This window comes from Lissotriton vulgaris, chromosome 9 (assembly GCF_964263255.1).
Source record: "Lissotriton vulgaris chromosome 9, aLisVul1.2, whole genome shotgun sequence".
Taxonomy (NCBI): domain Eukaryota; kingdom Metazoa; phylum Chordata; class Amphibia; order Caudata; family Salamandridae; genus Lissotriton; species Lissotriton vulgaris.
This window is the reverse complement of record NC_141697.1, coordinates 668,450,141-668,469,458: the sequence shown is the minus strand read 5'-3', so window position 1 is coordinate 668,469,458 and position 19,318 is coordinate 668,450,141. Positions and strand designations below refer to the sequence as shown.

Here is a 19,318-nt window from a genome sequence, read left to right as displayed (position 1 = left end):
TGCCTCGCTCCCTCCCTCATTCTCAAACTATGTCACTCACTTAGAGCTGGATTTGCCCTATGTGTCCGACATAGCGAGAGTAGCTCCGATCATGCTGTGGCATTCAATATGAAATAGGGACACAGTGGATCTAAATCAGACCATCATACAAAACTGCCTTTCACTGGACAAGGCACATAAAATCCCTTGGATGGAGTACTTTAAATCAACCTTGTACTCGCTTGGAGTCCCAGAATTGTATGTGAATCCCAGCTCATGCTCTAGGTTCCCAAAAAAGAGACTAAAGGCATTATTCTTGGCAAAGTTAGCCTATGAAAGAAAAGAATCCCAGAAGTTAAAAACAACAGTAAAAATGTATTACTTGATTCCATCGCTAACAGAGGGTGACTATTCGTATTTGGATGCGATAAGGAACCTGCACCACAGGTGCCGCTTAAACCTAATTCCTCTAATGTTGGGCTTCCGTTTAAAAAAAGTATGCCTTTAGTGACCTGACTACTTGCCCAAGTGATAATCTATTTGCCCAGTCTGACCTCCACCTCTTCTTCTTTTGTAATTTCTACAAGGAACTGAGAGCCAAATATATTACACCTCTTTTAAGGCGGCATTATTTTAAGCAGTGACCAGCCACCCTGTTCTACATGAAGAAGCTTTATGACCTTTTTGTATGCTTCTGCATAGCTTCATTCCGTTGGGCATGTAAGGCGAAGGAGACACTCGCTAGAATTGGAAATGTATGCTAATTCTTAGCCTCATACTCACTTTCTCTCTCGAAAATATTATGACATTTATTTGGAACAGGTTCAAAGAGATATAGGATCTGTATATTATATGCAATATTCTTAAATTGTTTTATAATTCACATAAGCTGTTTCTTTGTACCTAAATTAATCTGTTTTAATTCTTTTTTTTAACCTATGCATTTATTGTGGTTATTGGGAACCAGCAGTCTTGCAATTGACCTTCTATTGTGTCCATTGTACAAACTAAAGACATTGAATTGCGTACTTTGCACAGCCCAACCCTGTACCCCTACTGTTCCGGGGTTTTAACTTGCATATTATTATTTTAATTGACAGCTTTTTGTACTTTATCGTATTATACTATATTGAGAAGAATGATATTGTTTTCTTTTAACATGTACACTTTTATGTATGTTTTTAAATTAGATCGAATAAAGTTTATGAAACTGAACTGAGTATTAACTATGTGTAAAACAGCAGTGCACCAAAAACTGTTTTGCTCTGGGTTGTTTCTGTTGAGTAATTAAATATTTATATTGTCAGGGCGTGGCCAAGAGCGTCAAGATAGCGGTCGCACTTAAGAAGTGCTCCGGACACCTCCGTCATCCACTCTTGTATCCATCGTCATCGAGGAGTCCCTACCGAGTACCCAGCCGGCCTGCCTTTCCTCGGCCCATGGCCCTTCCCTGGCAGTGGTGAGGGTGCTTTGCGGTGCCGCAGGCGGCCCCTGCTGGGTTCCTGGCTTCGCGGCGAGCTCAAGATGGCGGCTCTATCGTGGTGAACTCCCAGCCCACTCCGCGGCCCTAGTCCTCGGGGGCTCTCCTGATGTCCTCCGGTGGCCCGGGGCTCTCGGCGAGCTCTCAGCGCTGCTCTGACTGAGGTCAGCAGCGTCCCTGGCAGTAGGGACTACCTGTCTGGTCATGAGCAGCTGGGATCGCCTGATGAGGTCCTGACTGCGGCAGCCCACGAGGCAGTCCTGATCGCCAGAGGTTCTGACACGCGATCAGCTGTCGATCGGGCAGCAGCGTGGCGGTGGAGAGTGCAGCTACAACCCTACAGATGCCTGTGCTCCTCGACCCGAGTGGAGACCGACGCCGGATGCTGCAACGACGACCGAGGCCTGGGGCTGCTGGCCTGGGGTGGCGGTGAGTCTTGCTGCCCAACGGGCAGGGGCGCCGGATTCCCTTGTACGTGCCTCCCCCCTCTTCCTCCTGCCTGTGTGCCGGGACAGGATCGCCACTGCAGGGAGGTTCCACGCCGAACACAAGGCCCCCCCTCCTCCCAAGGGGTGCCTGCGACGAGCGATCGGCTGCCGATCGGGCGCCGGTGTGGAACGGAGAGGGCTGCCTCCTCCCTGAGATCCCAGCAATGCATTAACCCTGCGGGACACCGGACCTCTGTCTTGCGCCATGGCTGGCGGCCTGATGCATAGCTGAGGCCTGCTGTAGGTCGGACGGTGGCGGTGAAGACCTGTGCTTCTGCCTTACACGCCCCCCCCTCCTCCTGCTATCCTGAGTGGGCTGATTGCTGCTGCACTGGACACATGACATCTCCTCCCAGGCAGAGAGTTCATTCCGGGAATGAGAGAGAAACCCAGTGGCGGACGGCTATGTTGTCCGGCCATGTGCTGAGAAGTGAGGAGTTGGGGTGCCCCCTCGACCCTGGGAGCTAGGGGGTTCGGCCGTCAAACTGGCTGCAGGGAGTTTTGAACCCCTCCTTCTTTCCCTCTCCCGTCTTCTCCCCTCTTCCCCTCCTACGCCCTGAGCTCCGGAGGTGGTCTTTCGTCGTGATCACCATCTGGTCTGCTGGTGATCTGTGAGAGGCCTCGGCTGCTGAGTCGGGCAGCAGCACCTTCCTGTCGTCATTGTAGGGCCGGTCGGGGGAACCTCTTGGTTGTACATTGGTTATTGCATCAGCTGACGGAATCTGAGAGGCCCCCGCCCCGTCCCCTGGCTGCCTCACCCCTTGTGTACCCTGATACTTGTATCCTGCTCCTCCCCTCTGCTGGCTTTGCACCCTGATTCCGCTGCCAGCTTTGGCGCTCCGAGGGTCCCTGCTTGTCTGCACCCTTGTTGTGGATAGATTTGCCGCATGGGATACCAGCTGTAGGCTGCACGGCGAGGCCCGGAGTGGCGGGCCCTCTCACCTCATCTTCAACAGCCGCTTCCAGCATTCCATCCTCCCATCTGGGTGCCACGGTTCCGTCTGGACCTCCCGCCTTGCTGACCTTTACCATGGGTAGAGATAGGGTGCAAAAGACCCCAGCCACAGACTAAAATGGACCGCTTTACCATTACAGACTCCGGGGCAGGTGGAGGAACTGCGGACAAGGAACACCCCCCCCCCCCCTACAGATCTGCCCACTATCCTTCAGGCGATTCATACCTCACAAACATCGGTGGAGGGAAAGATTGCTGAAGTCCGAGTTGATGTGACCCTTATTCGGCAGGACCTCCGCAATGCCACAGCCCAGATTAAAGAGACCAAATCCCATGTCTCCACTGTGGAGAACAATGTCCCACAGCTTAAGGAACAGGTCACCCGCCTCCGCTCTCACACCCAGGAACTACACCGATGGGCCGAAGACGCTAAAAACAGGCCCCGCCGCAACAACCTTCGCCTATTGGGATTTCCGGAAGGAGCGGAGCAAGGCCAGGCGGCAAACTTAGTGGAGCGCTGGTTGCGCTCATGGATGCCTGAAGGTTCCCTCTCCCAGTGGTTTGTTATCGAAAGAGCGCACCGCTCCCTGGCACCCAAATCAGTACCTGGAGCGCCCCATAGACCGATAATAATGCGAATCCTCAACTTTAAAGACAGAGACTCTGTACTGACTGAATCCCGCAAGCAACAACACCTCAAGTACGAAGGCCAAAAGATCATGATCTTCCCAGACTACACTCGTGAGGTACAGGGCCAGCGTTGATCGTTTAGGGAAGTCAAGCAGAAACTGTGTGCGCACAACATACAATACAGGCTCCTCTTCCCGGCGGGTTTGCGGGTCGCTTTCCAGAACAAGGCCCTCTCTTTTGATTCTCCTGAAGACGCATGGTAATGGGTGACAGAGGAGCGCCCCTTGAGGCTCAACACGCGATACCCCTACCCCGCTCCCGGCGGGAGGTACAGGCCGGACCTCCCTGGCCACAGCGCAGTCGTTCACGCAGGAGGCGAAGACAGCGACTGGCTCGCTCTGACTCGCCGTTGGACCCCACTCATCAGCTGGCATCTGGGGCGCTCTCCGGGGCCCCCCTTGCAGGGAGGCACTTTGGTTCCTCAGGCCACTCAGACCCTGGGGGTGTTTCACCCCGGCCTTCATTGTTGGACCTACCTGATTCGGATTTTTCACATAGCCCGACGCACCTCACAGGTCCAGCCTGAACCCGGCTTCACCTTTCCGCCGCAACCAACTATGTAGTTGGGTGCCACACTTTCAGTGACTCTTAACTCTATCTCCCGATGACCTTGATCATGAACATTCTACTATGAGGAGGGGTCCTCCACGTTTCCCCATTTCCAAGCGTTTTAGTTTGAGTTTCCCTTGGTTTTCCATTGTTAGGGCGACAGATGCTTCTGTTCTTGAAGTATAGGGAGGGGAAGGGGTTGGGGAGGGGTGATGGGAAGGGGTTGGGGAGGGGAGACTGTTGTCTCGTTTTGTGTTTGTTGTTTTTATTGTTCTCTGTACCAGCTTCCATACTTAACTACATTGCAAGCGCTCAGGGTCCAGTCCTGTAACATTGCACCCACCGCATTGCTCCCATGCGCTACTCTTCCCACACTGGCCATCCGTGCTAAACGTCCTGCCCTACTCATGTTGTCCCTATGTCTGACGAGCAGACTGAATAAACGTCTCTTTACTTCATGTCCTGGAATGTTAATGGCCGGATGTATGACGTTACAACGCATGCTTTTACCACGCATGCCTTTACAACGCGGTTTTTACAACGCATGCCTTTACAACGCATAGTGCTTTGGGGCGCTGGATAGTGAATAGTTTAATTTACTATTCCAACTCCAGTCCCCGTGGATAGTAGGGAAGGTGTTGGATAGTACATTAAACCTATTCCCTATCCTAGAGCGCCCCCCAGCGCAATGCGTTGTAATGGTTGGCGTTGTAAAAGTTGCGTCGTAAAGGCACTGCGTGGTTAAAGTTGCGTTGTAAAGGATGTTTACCTTAATGGCCTGCTGGATAAGGTTAAGCGCGCAGCGGTCCTGCGTTATGCTCAACATCACATGGTAGATATACTGCTGCTTCAGGAGACCCACCTAGTGGGCAACCATTGTCCCTTCCTAGCACGCTATAGCTTTAGCGGAGTCTGGCACTCGGTTTTACTCGAGGATCGTGAGGAGTGGCTATTTTAGTGCGCTGCGGCCTTCCACTTGCGATGCGCATGGCCACTCATGACCAGGGCTGCTTTGTTCTCCTGAAGGGAAGCCTTGGTCACCAACCTTTGAACTTACTCACTGTGTATTTCCCCCCCTCCCCCCCCCCCCTCCCTACTGACTTCCACACTTAAGCATCTCACCACATTATTTACTGCTCTACCCCTGGGGACAATTGTCGTTGGTGGAGACTTTAATGCTGTGATGGACCCTACCTGTGACACTGCCACGACACCCTCCGCCTCCAGGGTCGCCCAGTCTACCTTCTTATTGAGCTGGGCTTCCGCTCTGGGTCTCTGTGACGCTTGGAGACTCCGGCACCCGACAAGTGGACAATACACTCACACATCAGCTTCCCACCACACGCATGCTCGGCTTGACTATGTTTTATTGCCAGCCCTAGACTGCCGCGCACTACAGGATGTTACCATCCTCCCCAGAGGTCTGTCTGAACACTCCCCTGTGACGGTGCGGATGGGTGACCTCCCTGCCTCTGCGCATCCAATCTGGATGCTGAATGCTTGGTTCCTCCAAGACAAGGACTTTAGAGACCGAGTGGGAGATGAACTCCGTCAATACTTTCACACTAATCACAGGTCGGTTTCATCTTCTGGCACCCTGTGGGAAGCCGGTAAAGCCACCATCCGGGGCTTTGCTAAGGGTGAGCCAAAACTCAAACGGATGAAGCATGACTCTCACCTCCCATACCTTGAGATGCTTGCAGGTCTGCTTGAGGCTCAGCCACCGGACCAGAGGTCGGAGGTTCAGGACAGGAGACTGACGTTTCTAAGAGATGAGATCAAACAGACCTCCCTGGAAGCTGCCAAACTCCTATGGCGGTCTTCCGTGGCGTGAGTGTACGGGTGGGGGCACAAAAATGGGAAACTCCTCCACCGCCTGGTCACCTACCCAATGGCTAACCGTATCTTTCCTGAAATATTCTACGTGGATGAAGTGCTCTGATGCGCTCCCGTGGCGGTAGCCCAAAGCTTCTCCGCTTACTACGCCACCCTTTACTCCGTGCAACCCCCCTACTCTCTCGCTCCCAGAGCTCCTCCATCGCAAACAGTTTTCCCTCCCACACCTCGACGAGTCTGAAGCGGAGGCGCTTGACCTCCCGGTTACTCCGGAGGAGGTTAGCAATGCTATATCACGTATGGCTGCAGGCAAGACACCAGTGCCGAAAGGATTCCCTCAAGAATTTTATGCGTCCTACCGGGGCACCCTAATTCCTCACCTTTTAGCACTGTACCGAGAGGCATCAGAACAAGGCTCATTCCACCCGAGACAGACCTGGCCACTATCGTGGTGATCCCTAAGTCTCAGCCCCCCTCGAAGCACTGCTCCGACTATCGCCCCATCTCTCATCAATTCGGAGCTTAAAATATTCGCATTGGTTCTGGCCAATCGCATGCGGCCATACCTGGCCAAACTGTTCCACCCCAACCAGTGCAGATTCATGCCCTCCCGGGGAACTCAACATTGCTGCAGCTGTCTCCACCTTGCCTTAGCAAACCGGCAACGGCTGACCCCCTATCTCTCCCTCCTTCTCGTGGACTTCAAGAAAGCATTTGACTCGTTGGACTGGCGATACCTGGAGGCGGTGCTGGTGGAAATGGGCTTTATCGCTCACTTCCGTGGCCTGGTCAAGACACTGTACTGCAGGCCCCGGGCCCAGGTCCTAGTCCTAGTCAACAGAACTTTATCCGAACCCTTCCCCATCAGAAGAGGCACGAGGCAGGCATGCCCCCTCTCGTCCCTTTTATTTGCGTTGGCGATGGAGCCCCTTGCCTGCCTGGTGCGGTCTGACCCGCTCCTCACGGGATCGAGATGGCCTGGCTTAGGGGAAGACAAGATCGCCCTCTATGCCAATGATGTTCTGCTATTCTTAGCGGATCCGGCTCAGTCGGGGCCTCGATGCCTCCAGGCTTTGGGCCTCTTCGAGCAAACCTCTGGTCTTAGGCTGAACTCGACTAAATCTGTTTTGGTCCCTCTTCATCCTTTGAGAGAGTGCTTTGACTGGCAGTCGATGATACCTCTTCTACGGCAGTCCTTCAAATTTCTGGGCATCTGGGTGGCCCTCCTCCCCGACCTTGCTTGAACACTTAATGTCACTCCATTGGTGAAGAGGGCCCGGGTGGACCTCCTTAAGTGGCACACTCTGCACTTGAACCCTATGGGCAGAATAGCCCTCTTTAAAGATGATGGTCCTCCCTAGATTTCTTTACATGCTTCAGAATACGCACCTCTCCTACCTGAGACCGTGGTTCCGAGAGCTGGACAGTATGACCAGCAAGTTCCTTCGGGGAGGTCGGAGGCCTTGGCTGGCCCTTGCCCAATGCCGGATTCTGACCTTTGACGACGGTTTGGGGATGACAGATCTCTACCTTTACTACCTAGCGACCTGGCTCCTTACAGTGCACAACGGGTTTATTGGTGGATGGTCGAACCAGGCATATCGCTTAGAGTTGCACACACTGGGCCTGTCTGCCGTTCAGGAGATGTTATATGGAAACGCCATCCCCCAAACCTTGCCCGAAGTCACTCGTGGGGTACTTCTGGCCTGGCGAGCTTCGTTGCGCTACACCCAGTGGTCGAATAAGCTGACCCAACATACCCCACTGTGGTGCGGCACATGACTTCGGGAGGTCTCCAAATACTCACTTTCATTCCCCCTGAAGCAGTAAAAACTTAAGTCACAGTTCTAGCCTTGGCCTGACTGGACTATGGAAATGCCCTTTACTTAGGCATCCAAATACAGCACATGGCCAAGCTCCAGCAGACTCTAAATGCAGCCGCCAGAGCAATATTGAACATCCCTAAATTTCAGCCCATATCGGAAGGCCTTAAAAAACTCCATTAGCTCCCCTTGAAAAAGAGAATAGATTTTAAGGCCCTCTGTCTAGCATACAAGGCATTACATGGAAAGGGACCAGCATTCCTGAAATAAAACCTCACCTGGTACCGTCCTCCAAGACCCCTTCGCTCAGCACAGAGCAAACTCCTCCGGACTCCAAAATTTGGAAAAGTAAACTGGGGCGGAAGAAGCTTTATCCTGGGCACAGCAAAACTTTGGAACTCGCTCCCGATAAATATCAAAAGCTGTACAACACTACTCGGATTCCGAAAGCTCTTAAAGACAAAGCTTTTCTCAAATTAATTTAACCTCCGGGGTGGGAGTCCTATTTGAACCTTCCAGGAACTGCAATCTCGCTACTCCCTCCACGCCTCCCAGTTCTATCGATACCTCCAGGTACGACACGCCCTCAACGCACACATTTCAGATGGCATCTCCCTAACCTAATACAACCCGTCTGAAGCCCAGACTATGACCGGTAACCTGGGGAAGGGGGGATCTCCCGTATTTACCGATCCCTTGTCAACAACACCCCCAACACAAAGCCACACCCCAGGGACAGATGGGAGGGCTGGCTCGGGTCTTTGGATGACGCTGACTGGAGAGATGCATTGATTGCCCCCAAAACAGTAACAGCCTCAGCAAGGCTCCGCCTGGTCCAAGTACACTACCTCCACACTGCCTATCTCACACCTCTGCAACTCCTTCGCCCTGGGCTCCTCCCTGATGCATCCTGTCCCCGCTGCAGCCACCCACAAGCTGACTTCTATCACATGGTATGGCTTTGCTATGAGATCACAGGCTTCTGGGAGTCCGTAACTGGGGAACTCACTGAGGTTCTGGGTTGGGAGGTTCCCCTCGACCCCATGAATGGGTATCACTGATGGGATGGATGGGACTAGAGCCGTAAAGCTCTTTCTGAATACAGCACTGATGGTTGCCAAAAGAGACATTGTGGCCAATTGGCGGAACTCGGTCCCCCCTCCCCAGGAACGGCCTCTGTGCGAGGCAAGGGGTTGCCCGAAGAAATTTTGCAGAATGTGGGGCAAGTGGGCTGGGGTGGTAGAAGACTGATACTCCCAAAGCGTGCCCGAGGACTGGAACGGGTGCAACTCTCTCTGTTTTGGCCTCTACTATGTCCATCAATCTACGTACGATGGTGTAATGTCCGTTTAAATTTGCATTGTTGGCATAAATGTGTGTACAGCTGGTATTGTTATTTTTGTTGGTTTCTCATAAAATCAATAAACTTGGTTATCAAAAAAAATATATATTTATATTGTATTTTGTGTGAATATGCATTATGTAAAATACAAAAAGTTGATGACTCTTTTGAAAACCTGTACCTACAGATACCTGCTGTGGTACTCAAGAAGATAGTTCACATACTAGAAGTGTATATAGTACTGTGTTTTGAAAATAATTTACCTAAACCCTTTGTCTCTGCTAGGTGGCCCTTCCCCCCTGCCCATGCACCCAAAACGAAGCCCAACCAGCACAGGGGATGGAGAGCTCAAAGAGGAGCGCATGCCTTCACGCAAAACCAGCTGCAGCGTAGTGGGTAGTGCCCGTGGTATCCCACCATCCAGCCCCATGGTGAGCAGTGCCAACAACCCCAACAAATCTGAGATACCTGACAGGAGAAAAGAGAGCGCCGCCAATACGGTAAGAATGACAGTGTAGCACAAGAGTTCTCTGGGATGCATTTGAGGAAGAAAGAATCAGAGAAATAGCCATGGAAGATGGAGGAGTTTTACAAAATGAAAGTCCAGATTGCACAGGGGTAAATTGGATTGACAGACAAGAACCTGTCTGTCTTTTGCTCACGAGCAAATTAAGTTGTGCAAAATTAATGCAATCTATGCACATTAAACTGTGTTGCGTCCTTGCACATGAATGCTGCGTATCGAGTGTTTAAGATTGTATGATATTATGTGCAAGGTACTAGGAGTTCATATAGTTGAACAAAAACTATTGGGCACTCAGGCGATAGAATGGTGCAGGAGATTACGATTGGAGAATTTTTGACTCGGAATTGAGTGTAAGAAATGTACTTCTTGGAGTTTAGTGTAGATGACACAAAACTGAAAACATGAGATTAGAGGGACAATAGGTGTAATGTCAATAAGTTGAGGCTTGGGAATGAGAGTGGTAAATGTAAGGTTTAAGACTTAGAATTAAATGCAAGCAAATCAGATATGTCAAACTGAAATATTGGGATGGAACCTGTGGGTTTGTAAAGCTTGTGGCATTGTGTCTAAGGCCTTGAACAGTGGTTTAGGGAATGGTTGCCAAAGGCTGGAAAATACTAAGAACATTGTGCATTACTAGATTTTTACCATCAAGGAATAAGGGCTAAAAATAATATTTTACTGTTTGAGCGTTAGAACTCATGGGAATGGCAAATGGTATATAGCACCTTTCTTCTTTAAAATGATTGGCCACGGGTTAGAACCTTTTACCTCCTTCACTTAGCGAGGAATGGAGAGTGCAGTATCATCGAGGTATGCTTTACAGGCTCTGCTTGTTGTTATAAAGGATTCATGGTCGATGGTCTATTCATATGCTGTGAACTGTTCCCTGTGGCTTCAGTGAGAACCCCTAAGGAAGAATTTAAAGAACTAAAGATTTGAATGGCCATGTGATTTTGCTACAGATTGTACGTACATCTTACCACCTGTAGTTTTCACATGAATTGCAAGGTCTGCAGCTTGCTATCTTCCAGAGCTTTTGTCATAAATAACAGAAGATACACAAAGAGGGACTTTTGGTAAGCCCTCATCAGGTAGTGCTTGATTGAAGTGGTATTCACATTTTGATCAGCTACAGGGCAGTTATTCAGTTATTAGCATGTAAATTGTGACTTACAGTATTATGCAGCTTCTTACTTTAGAATAGGTATTTTTGAAAGAGTTTGTTTGTTGATAGGATCACAGCTCATGAAATCTTTCAAGTCACAAACGGTACCTCCATACTTCTGGTCAAGCACTGAAGTGGGAGCAGGCTGCCAGTGGCAACAGCATTTGATTAATAGTGTTGTCTTCAGCCCCATGTCATCTTCTGCCTGACATACCTTTGATGCCAGACTGATGTTAAAATTGGCTTCCATCTTGGACTAGTACTGCTGCCACATTCAGGCTCAGTACTGAACTTCGCTGTCATCTTGAAATTTAGGGCTCATACTTGTGGTGCCGAAGTGAAAGATATGAAAAGTATTTGCAAAGCCAATAGATTTTAATGCTTTTTTACAAATACGAAATGGTGTTCATCATTGATTGGTAATTTTAAATATGTGGTAGTATGGTATGGTGACTCGGTGGATAAATGAATGAATGGAGGGAAGGGAGTGAGTGTACATAGTTGGATGACAGAGTGATGAATGAGTGAGCTTATTGACCAATCAATAGGTAAGAAGAGCCCTGATGTCCTGAGACAGGGAGACTAGAGGTTAGAGAAACTGATCTCTTTAGCTACAATGTCTGAACCCTCAATATCAAATCAAATCAATCAAGCTTTATTCGACTTTAAGTTGCAAGGTCATAAAAGCATATATCCTTTCAAATATGTACAATAAAACAAACGACACTGACGAAGCCTTGAGCGAAACGCGTCTGTCGGGGGTGTAGGGGGTTCGGAAACGAAATAAAAAAGAATAACACCTCATCCGAGTGCTGGCCGTTTTTTCTGGTACGGAATACTAGAATTGTGGGATGATGAAATAAAATAAGTCTATACAATTAAAATAGGATTAAAATTACAGTGTTACAGTATAAAAAACGGGGAAGACCCAGATAGTTATCGAGGGTTTCACTCCGCGCTGTTCGACCGTTTAAAATATTTATGATTTCATTATATACATCTTTACACACATTGATGAGATTTCTGCGCATTTGGAAATAAATACAACCTCGTTAGGATATTCCTTCCATTAGGGTTATTGCAACTTATAATACTTGATTGGAACACTTTATGACAAATAGTTTAAAAATTAAGTATAACAAAAGGCACAAGGTATTGAGGAGGAAAGCTCCTTTAACAAGGGATAGGCATAATAACCCACAAATGTATAAATGCCTTAAAACTCTTAGTCCTTCTTACTCATTCTAAATTATTTCTGTGACGAACCATATATTTCAGAAGGCTGGCAATTATGATAACGAGTCTTTCGCCCTCCAAAAATTGTAAGAAGAGGAATGCAGGGCGACATCTTCTAAACCCCATTGACTTTAATAATGATAGAAGCCCCATTGTTCTAAACTCACTATAAAACTTGCATAAAAAGAATAGTGTGTATTGTGGTTTGGTTAGAAGTGTCGTCACATGGGCAGGGGGGAAGATCTTTTGCCCAATTATTTTTTGTTGGGAAGGCAACTAGTCGATGGAAAAAATTCAACCTAAACCTTACCAATAGAAAGCGTTCATAGCTGATGGTATTATAGGTACGGTAGGGTTGAATGTCAAATGTAGTTTGGATGCCCAAAGTGTGTCTTACCGATGGTTTCATAACTTTGCTCGTAGTGCGGAGGTCTTCGAGATGGTTAAGGCATTTTGCCTGGAAGCCTTTCCTTGATACCTCACGAACTAAGAGAGGAGCGTGATACAGTTTTTTCCATCCTCTGTCAGCCAAAAACTTTTTTACATATAATACCCACCTAGATTTGTGAGCGTTCTCCATGGCCATACAGTCTGAGATTATCTTTTGTGAGAGTGTGGCTTTATCTGATAACCAAATACAGTGCCACAATAAGAGTGGTTGGATTCTCACTATATCAGACACGTGGGAGGGTCTCAGCTCTTTGTGACATCAAAAAGTGGCTGTACTCTTTGGAACCGATAAAAGGTACCTTAGGAAAAAAAATTCCACCCTCTGTAGGGCGTCTGATGCTACATGGCCCCAAACACCTGCCCCATACAATGCCACTGAGAGACATTTGGCTTTGTAGATCTTAGCCAATTCCATGGGAGGTCTCTTCCCCAATTTCTGTGAAAAATTGACAAGGCTGCTGTGGTTTTAATGAAAAGGAGTTTCCTGGTTTCAATTGCGGGTTTCAAAGTCAGTTTGTCATCAATCATTACTCCTAAGTAGGGTTTGTGTGGTCGCTAGTTTTTCCTGGTTTAAATATATACTCCTACTTTTAAGTTTATGTCCTATCCCTGCCTTCATGACAAATGTTTTTCCAATGTTGATATTTAGGCCCAGACTTGCCATGAAGGCGGAATATCTATTCAGTGCCCTTTGGAGTTCAAGGGGGTACGGGCTAGTATCACCGCGTCGTCCGCATAAAGCAACGCGGGGATCGGGCGGTTGTTTACTATCGGAAGGTCCTGGGACCCCTTAAACATTTCCTTCTCCAGACTGTTGGTGTAAAGTGTGAAGAGGAAGGGGGCCAGGACGCAACCTTGCCTGACACCCCTCTTCACTTTGAACGACGAGGTTAACTCTCCCCCAGGCCCATACCTCAATAAGCCATCCATGTTCAGATTAGCTAGGGTATGATATGACCGTACATCTACAAATGTATCCTCTTGATTAAAGGCTCATTGTCGGAGAACTCAAACAGTATATGGTACCTAAACAAGGGCAGAATCTCAGTGTTTCCATATCTGAGGTGAAGATTAGCAGTGTCCTCCTTCTTTTTTTACCAGGGCATCCTACCTATATTAGCATCAGGCGTCGGAAAAATCCACTGGGGCGCGGTGGCAGCACGTAGGGACGGCGAATTGCCTGAACCGCGGAGACCGCGAACCGCCCCTCCCCCCGCGGCACTGCTGCTGCGGCCTGGCCGGATCGGGGACACGGACCCCTGGCAGCTCGGCGGCGGCGGGTGAGTCGACCTTGGCGGCCCGGCCCTGAGTGCTCGCAGCGCACCAGCGAGTAGGGAGGGCCGCCTACATCCCAGAGGCCATGTGGAGCCCAACCCCCGAGTCGCCGAGGAGGCAGCTGGGCCTACATCGACGCAGCATCAAGTGGCCGTGCACTGAAGGCCCCGAGTAGCGGCCCCGACGTAGGCTGTGCCCCGACCCCCCGGGTCCCACGAGTACACGCGACGCCCGCTTGCGGCGACACGTTGGGGGTGCCGAGTGCGGTGTCCGCACGCCCGGGAGAGGAGGAGACGGGCGGTGTGCCTGGCGGTGGAGGCCCGCGCTACGCGGTGAGTGGTGCGCTTCGCCGCCGACCAATCGAGGGCACTGCAGTTCCTGGGGCCTGGAAGGAGGTGGCACGGAGTGCGCCCAAGACTAGTCTGGACTGGCGGTGAGGAGCAGGATGCGCTTGGTGGGAGAGCCCTGCGCAGGGACGCGGCGCCGAGGCCGGAGAGGAGGTCTTCCTGCAGCAGACTTCAGGGCCCACTCCCCGCAGGGACCTGCGGGGCCACGTGGCGTCCTGCCAGTCGGAGGCCCGGTGAGTCGTGAGTTGGCCTTGGAGATCGGCGGAGAGTGGTGACTCCAGCAAGGGCCAGAGGAAGCACAGAGACTCCCATTCCCTGACTTCACCAATCTGTGCAAGCAAGGAGCGGCGCGCTGGGGCTGAGAGGTGGTGGTTCACGACTGGAGGTCGGAGCGGACTCGTGGCGGGGTGCCGCTACATAAAACAGTGAGCTGCGGGGAGACAGTCGTGCGAGGGCACCGGAGGGAGCGCCTAGGCCCGGCGAGGCTCACGACCACCCTACAGACGTGTTACAGGGCCAGATACACCGGTCCGCATACTAGGTCTCGGAGCACCGGCTGGTCCGACAAATAGGCGGGAGAGATGTCCGCGGGCAGACCGCCCAGGGGTAAGACAGTGAAGGAGATGTTCGCCAAGTCACAATCCCCCCCACAGAAAGGCGCAACGACTCCGGCCCCGAAGATAATGGAGCAGGCCTCGGACGCTGGAGCAGAGCCCATAACGAAGGCCTTTCTGGAGTCCCTCTTCGCTTCTCTGCGTGATGACATCCAGACCTTTAAGACTGAGTTCGCCAACGAAATTCGAGAAGTACGACGCGAGATGGATGGCAAAGGGGAAAGAGTGGCGGACCTGGAGGCTAAAAGCGACGAGCGGGATACAGAACTTTCCACCCAACAACAGGAAATTATCCGGCTGCACGATCAGCACGTCAACCTGCAACTTCACCTGGAAGATCTGGAAAATCGCTCTAGGCGCCACAACATCCGAATTCGTAATGTGGCCGCGTCAGACGCTACTCAAGACGTGTTTCGCTACGCCAGGGAGCTCTTTAACCTTGTCCTGGAGCGGACACTGGATTCCCCTCTACAGCTAGACAGGGCCCACAGGACCGGCCAGCCTCGCGCGGCGACGGCGACCCTCCCAGACATATTGGTGTGCGTCCAGGACTATCGTACCAAGGAGGAGATACTGCAGAAAGCACGCCGGAATCACCCGATTTCGTTCCATGGCACATCCCCGCTACTTTTTCAGGATTTGGCGGCGCTTACACTGCAAAAGCGGAGGCTCTTCAAGCCGGTTACAAACCACCTACAGCAACATAACATCCCATACAGCTGGGGCCACCCCTTCCGCCTCATCTTCAAAGTGGGAAACAAGCAGCACCAACTCCGTTCAGTCTCTGAGGCCTGCACTTTGCTAGGTATAGAAGCACCTACAGACGAGGCCGAGGCCCAAGGATCTGTTCCAGAGACGGAGGGGCAAAGGCCGCAATGGCCACAACAGCGCAGGAGGAGGCGAGTCAAGAAGCCCTTGGCGACGGAAATCGAGTGGCTACAGTGACAGCAGTGCAGGCCCCACGGGATGAAAGTCTCAGCGGCCTCGAGTGACTGGATTGTGCGTACTGGTCGCATGGCTGTTGGCGGGAGGATGCTCCCGGACAGACTAGTAAGACTACCTTACTTTCCCCTTTTTTCCTATTCATCCCTGGATGAGAGACAATGACAAGTTGCATTTGGGGGGATGGGGGGGGGAAAGTTTCAGTCGGGTGAGTTTCTTAGTGTTGTGCGGGGGTGGGAGATGGGGTGGGAATGTGGTTCATGGTCCGATGGTGGTGTGGTATGTCTGCCTCCCTGGGGAGGGGTTGGTGGAGGATGGATGAGGTGGGTTGGTCCCCCGGATGGGACGCTGTGGACGCTACTTTGATGGCTACTTGTCGGATTTTTTTTCCCTGAATGGCTCCAGTTGACTGTGGTTCTTACCCTGAACGTGAGGGGGCTGAATAATCCAGTGAAACACAAAGCGGTCCTCTTGCTCTTAGAGCAGTCCAAGGCAGGCATTTGCCTCCTACAGGAGACACACCTTCTTGCGAGAGACTGTCATCGCCTCCAATCTAGCAAGTTTCCTTTGCAGTTCTTTTCCTCATGCACAGAGAAAAAGGCGGGGGTGGCAATCCTGCTTGCACGCAAATTTAAGGGAAAGGTGCTGGGTAAGATAGCGGATATTAAGGGTAGGCTGCTGGTTTATAGGTTTGCACTGGGAGACCTGACATACACGATCGGCTCGATCTACGGGCCCAATGAAGGCCATGAAAAGTTTCTGCACAAGGCGCTCACAGAGGCCACTGACACCATAGACCGTCACCTTCTGCTGGGGGGGGATCTGAACTTGGTTTTCGATAACCTACGGGATCGGTCCTGTCAGCGATCTAGTCAGGTGGGTGCTTTGTCAGCAGCGGGCCTGGCCCGACTGAAAGACCTGGGGCTAGTGGACACTTGGCGCGAGCTTCATCCAGGGGAGACTGACTACACGCACTTCTCAGCGGCACATAAAACTTATGCGCGACTAGATTACATGCTTGTCTCCACAGCTGCGCAGTCGCTCGTCACCAGTGCAGAGATCGGTACAGCGTCCCTCTCGGATCACGCCCCAGTCACGGTCTCTCTCACTGGGCCGACGGGCCCGAGGGTGGGCAGGGTGTGGCGACTACGGGACTCGCTGCTCTCCAACAATGAGGCGGTCTCCAAGATTCAAGGAGCCATAACAGACTACTTGTCCCATAACAGTAATGAGGACACTAAACTGGCTACTCAATGGGCTGCGCTCAAGGCTGTATTGCGGGGTGAATTTATCTCTATCTCAACTGCGGAGAATATAGAACGTCAGGTCAAGAAGGATGAGCTAACCCAGAAGACAAGGGAACTAGAACAAATACATAGAAGGACAGGTGCCCTGAGGATTTGGCGCCAATTGAAGGCTGCTCGTCAGCAGCTGGCGGCGCTGGCCATGGATAGGGCAGAGTATGCAGCCTTAAGGTTGAAACATGCATTCTATACAGGTGGAGACAGATGCGGGCGGCTGCTGGCGCATAAGCTGCGCACAGTCACCCAGAAACGGGAGGTCAAGGCACTGAAAGGGAGAGATGGTACCTGTGTCACCGGAGATCGGGCTATAGCAGGTGCTTTTAGCGACTTCTATGTTACCTATATGAGGCGGCCCCACCCGACCCGGAGGTGGAAATGGCCTTCTTGGAGTCGATCCCGTTACCGTCCCTCACTCAGGAGCAATCTGAGGGACTGGAGAAGGATATCCGCATAGAAGAAGTTATCTCGGCGATTTCCCGACTTAAACTCGGCAAGGCACCGGGACCTGACGGCTTCCCGGCGTCCTTCTATAAAACCTTTTGTGCCCAATTGGCGCCGCTGCTGGCCAACCTCTTTACTTCATTCGCGGAGGACGGGGGATCCCTGGGGAACTACTCGAGGCATCCATTGCGGTCATACCCAAACCAGGCAAGGACCTCACTGACTGCGGGGCATACAGGCCCATCTCCCTCCTGAATGTGGACCTCAAGCTCTATACCGGGATCCTCACCTCCAGACTGGGCCCTTGCATGGGGGGTCTCATTCAGCCAGATCAATCCGGCTTCATACCAGAGCGCCAGAACTCTGATAACACTAAACGGGCCCTTCACCTCATTGAGAAAGCATCCCGCACGCAGGGCGAGTACATGATGTTGGCCATCGATGCGGAGAAGGCCTTTGACAGGGTGCACTGGCCCTACCTTGAGAAGGTGTTAGTGAAGGCCGGACTGGGGCCCAAGTTCCGGACCAGAGTGATGAACTGCTATAAGTTCCCCTCCGCCACGGTCAGGGTTAATGGCTTATCCCCCCCCCCCGATTCCAGATCGAACGAGGCACCAGGCAGGGGTGCCCACTATCCCCTCTATTATTTGCCCTTTATATGGAACCGCTAGCACAGATGATCCGAATGGACCCGGAGGTTAAGGGGATTAAATTTGGAGCGGACAAGCACGTTGTAAGTCTCTACGCTGATGACGTCTTGCTGTCCTTTGCCGAGCCCGGGAGTTCTCTCCCCGCATGCATGCTTGACCTAGAGAGGTTTGGCAACGTATCTGGCTTTAAAGTCAACATGTCGAAGTCAGTGGCCCTCGATCTGTCTCTGTCCTCGAGCACGCGCTCTGAGCTGCAGGATAATTTCCCTTTGCAGTGGGCAACTGATGCAGTTCCGTATCTTGGCATCAAACTTTCTTCCTCCCTACAGACCATGGTGGAAGTCAACTACACTCACCTACGTCAGACGGTCAGACGGGAGTTGGGACAGTGGAAACATTACCCGCTGTCGTGGCTGGGCAGGGTGGCAGCGATCAAAATGACTGTTCTCCCCCAGATACTTAACATCTTTCGCACTATTCCCATCGCTCCCCCCAAAGGTTGGATCAAACTGATGCAATCGGAGCTCTCACAATTCATATGGAATGGTAGGAAGCCGCGACTGAAAGCCCAGATTGCGATGCTTGCCCCAGAGCAAGGAGGGGTTGGGATTCCAAACCTGGCCGCATACTTTCAGGCGGCGCAGCTACGTTACATGGCGGAATGGGTCCAATGGGAGTCAGGGAAGCACTGGTTGTTCCAGGACCAGGCGGTCGCTGGAAGGACATTGCAAGAGATCCCGTTCATGCACAAGGTTCATAGGCCCCACAACCTTTACGCGTCCTTCATCACTCGCGTCCCGCTGGAGATTTGGGATCGGGTTGGGGTTGCACTCGGCCTCACCACCTTGCCATCGCCACTCACCCCCATCCTTGATAACCCTGACTTTCAACCGGGGATGGACGGGAAGGCCTTCGAACGCTGGAAACCGGCTGGTTGTCGCTCCCTTTGCCACGTGTATGGCCCCGAAGGTATAGTTCCCTTTTCGCAGCTCCGCCAGGAATTCGGCTTCCCAGAATCCGAGAGGCTCCGCTACTTCCAGGTTAGGCACTGGGCTCTTAGCGCGGCGGTGAGACCGGAGGCGGACAGGCGGCTGACAGATTTCGAACGCTGGTTGATTACGCGCAAGTCTGACAAGCAACTAATCTCTGACCTGTACAAAATGCTCACACACCAACACAGGTACGCTTACAGCGCGAGTAGGGCACGCTGGGAGAGAGAACTG

General features: G+C 51.5%; 1 protein-coding gene across 3 annotated transcripts in view; it reads left to right on the top strand.

Annotated features, from left to right (window-relative positions):
• Positions 1-19,318, top strand: part of MARK4 (microtubule affinity regulating kinase 4) — a 608,126-nt gene that overhangs the window by 374,525 nt on the left and 214,283 nt on the right. For 2 of the 3 annotated variants that reach the window (XM_086938381.1, XM_086938383.1), the window contains exon 13: positions 9,428-9,642. In XM_086938381.1, coding sequence (XP_086794507.1) covers positions 9,428-9,642 — 215 coding nt within the window. The remainder of the gene's footprint in view (positions 1-9,427; positions 9,643-19,318) is intronic. The other variant, XM_086938382.1, reaches the window with a different exon arrangement.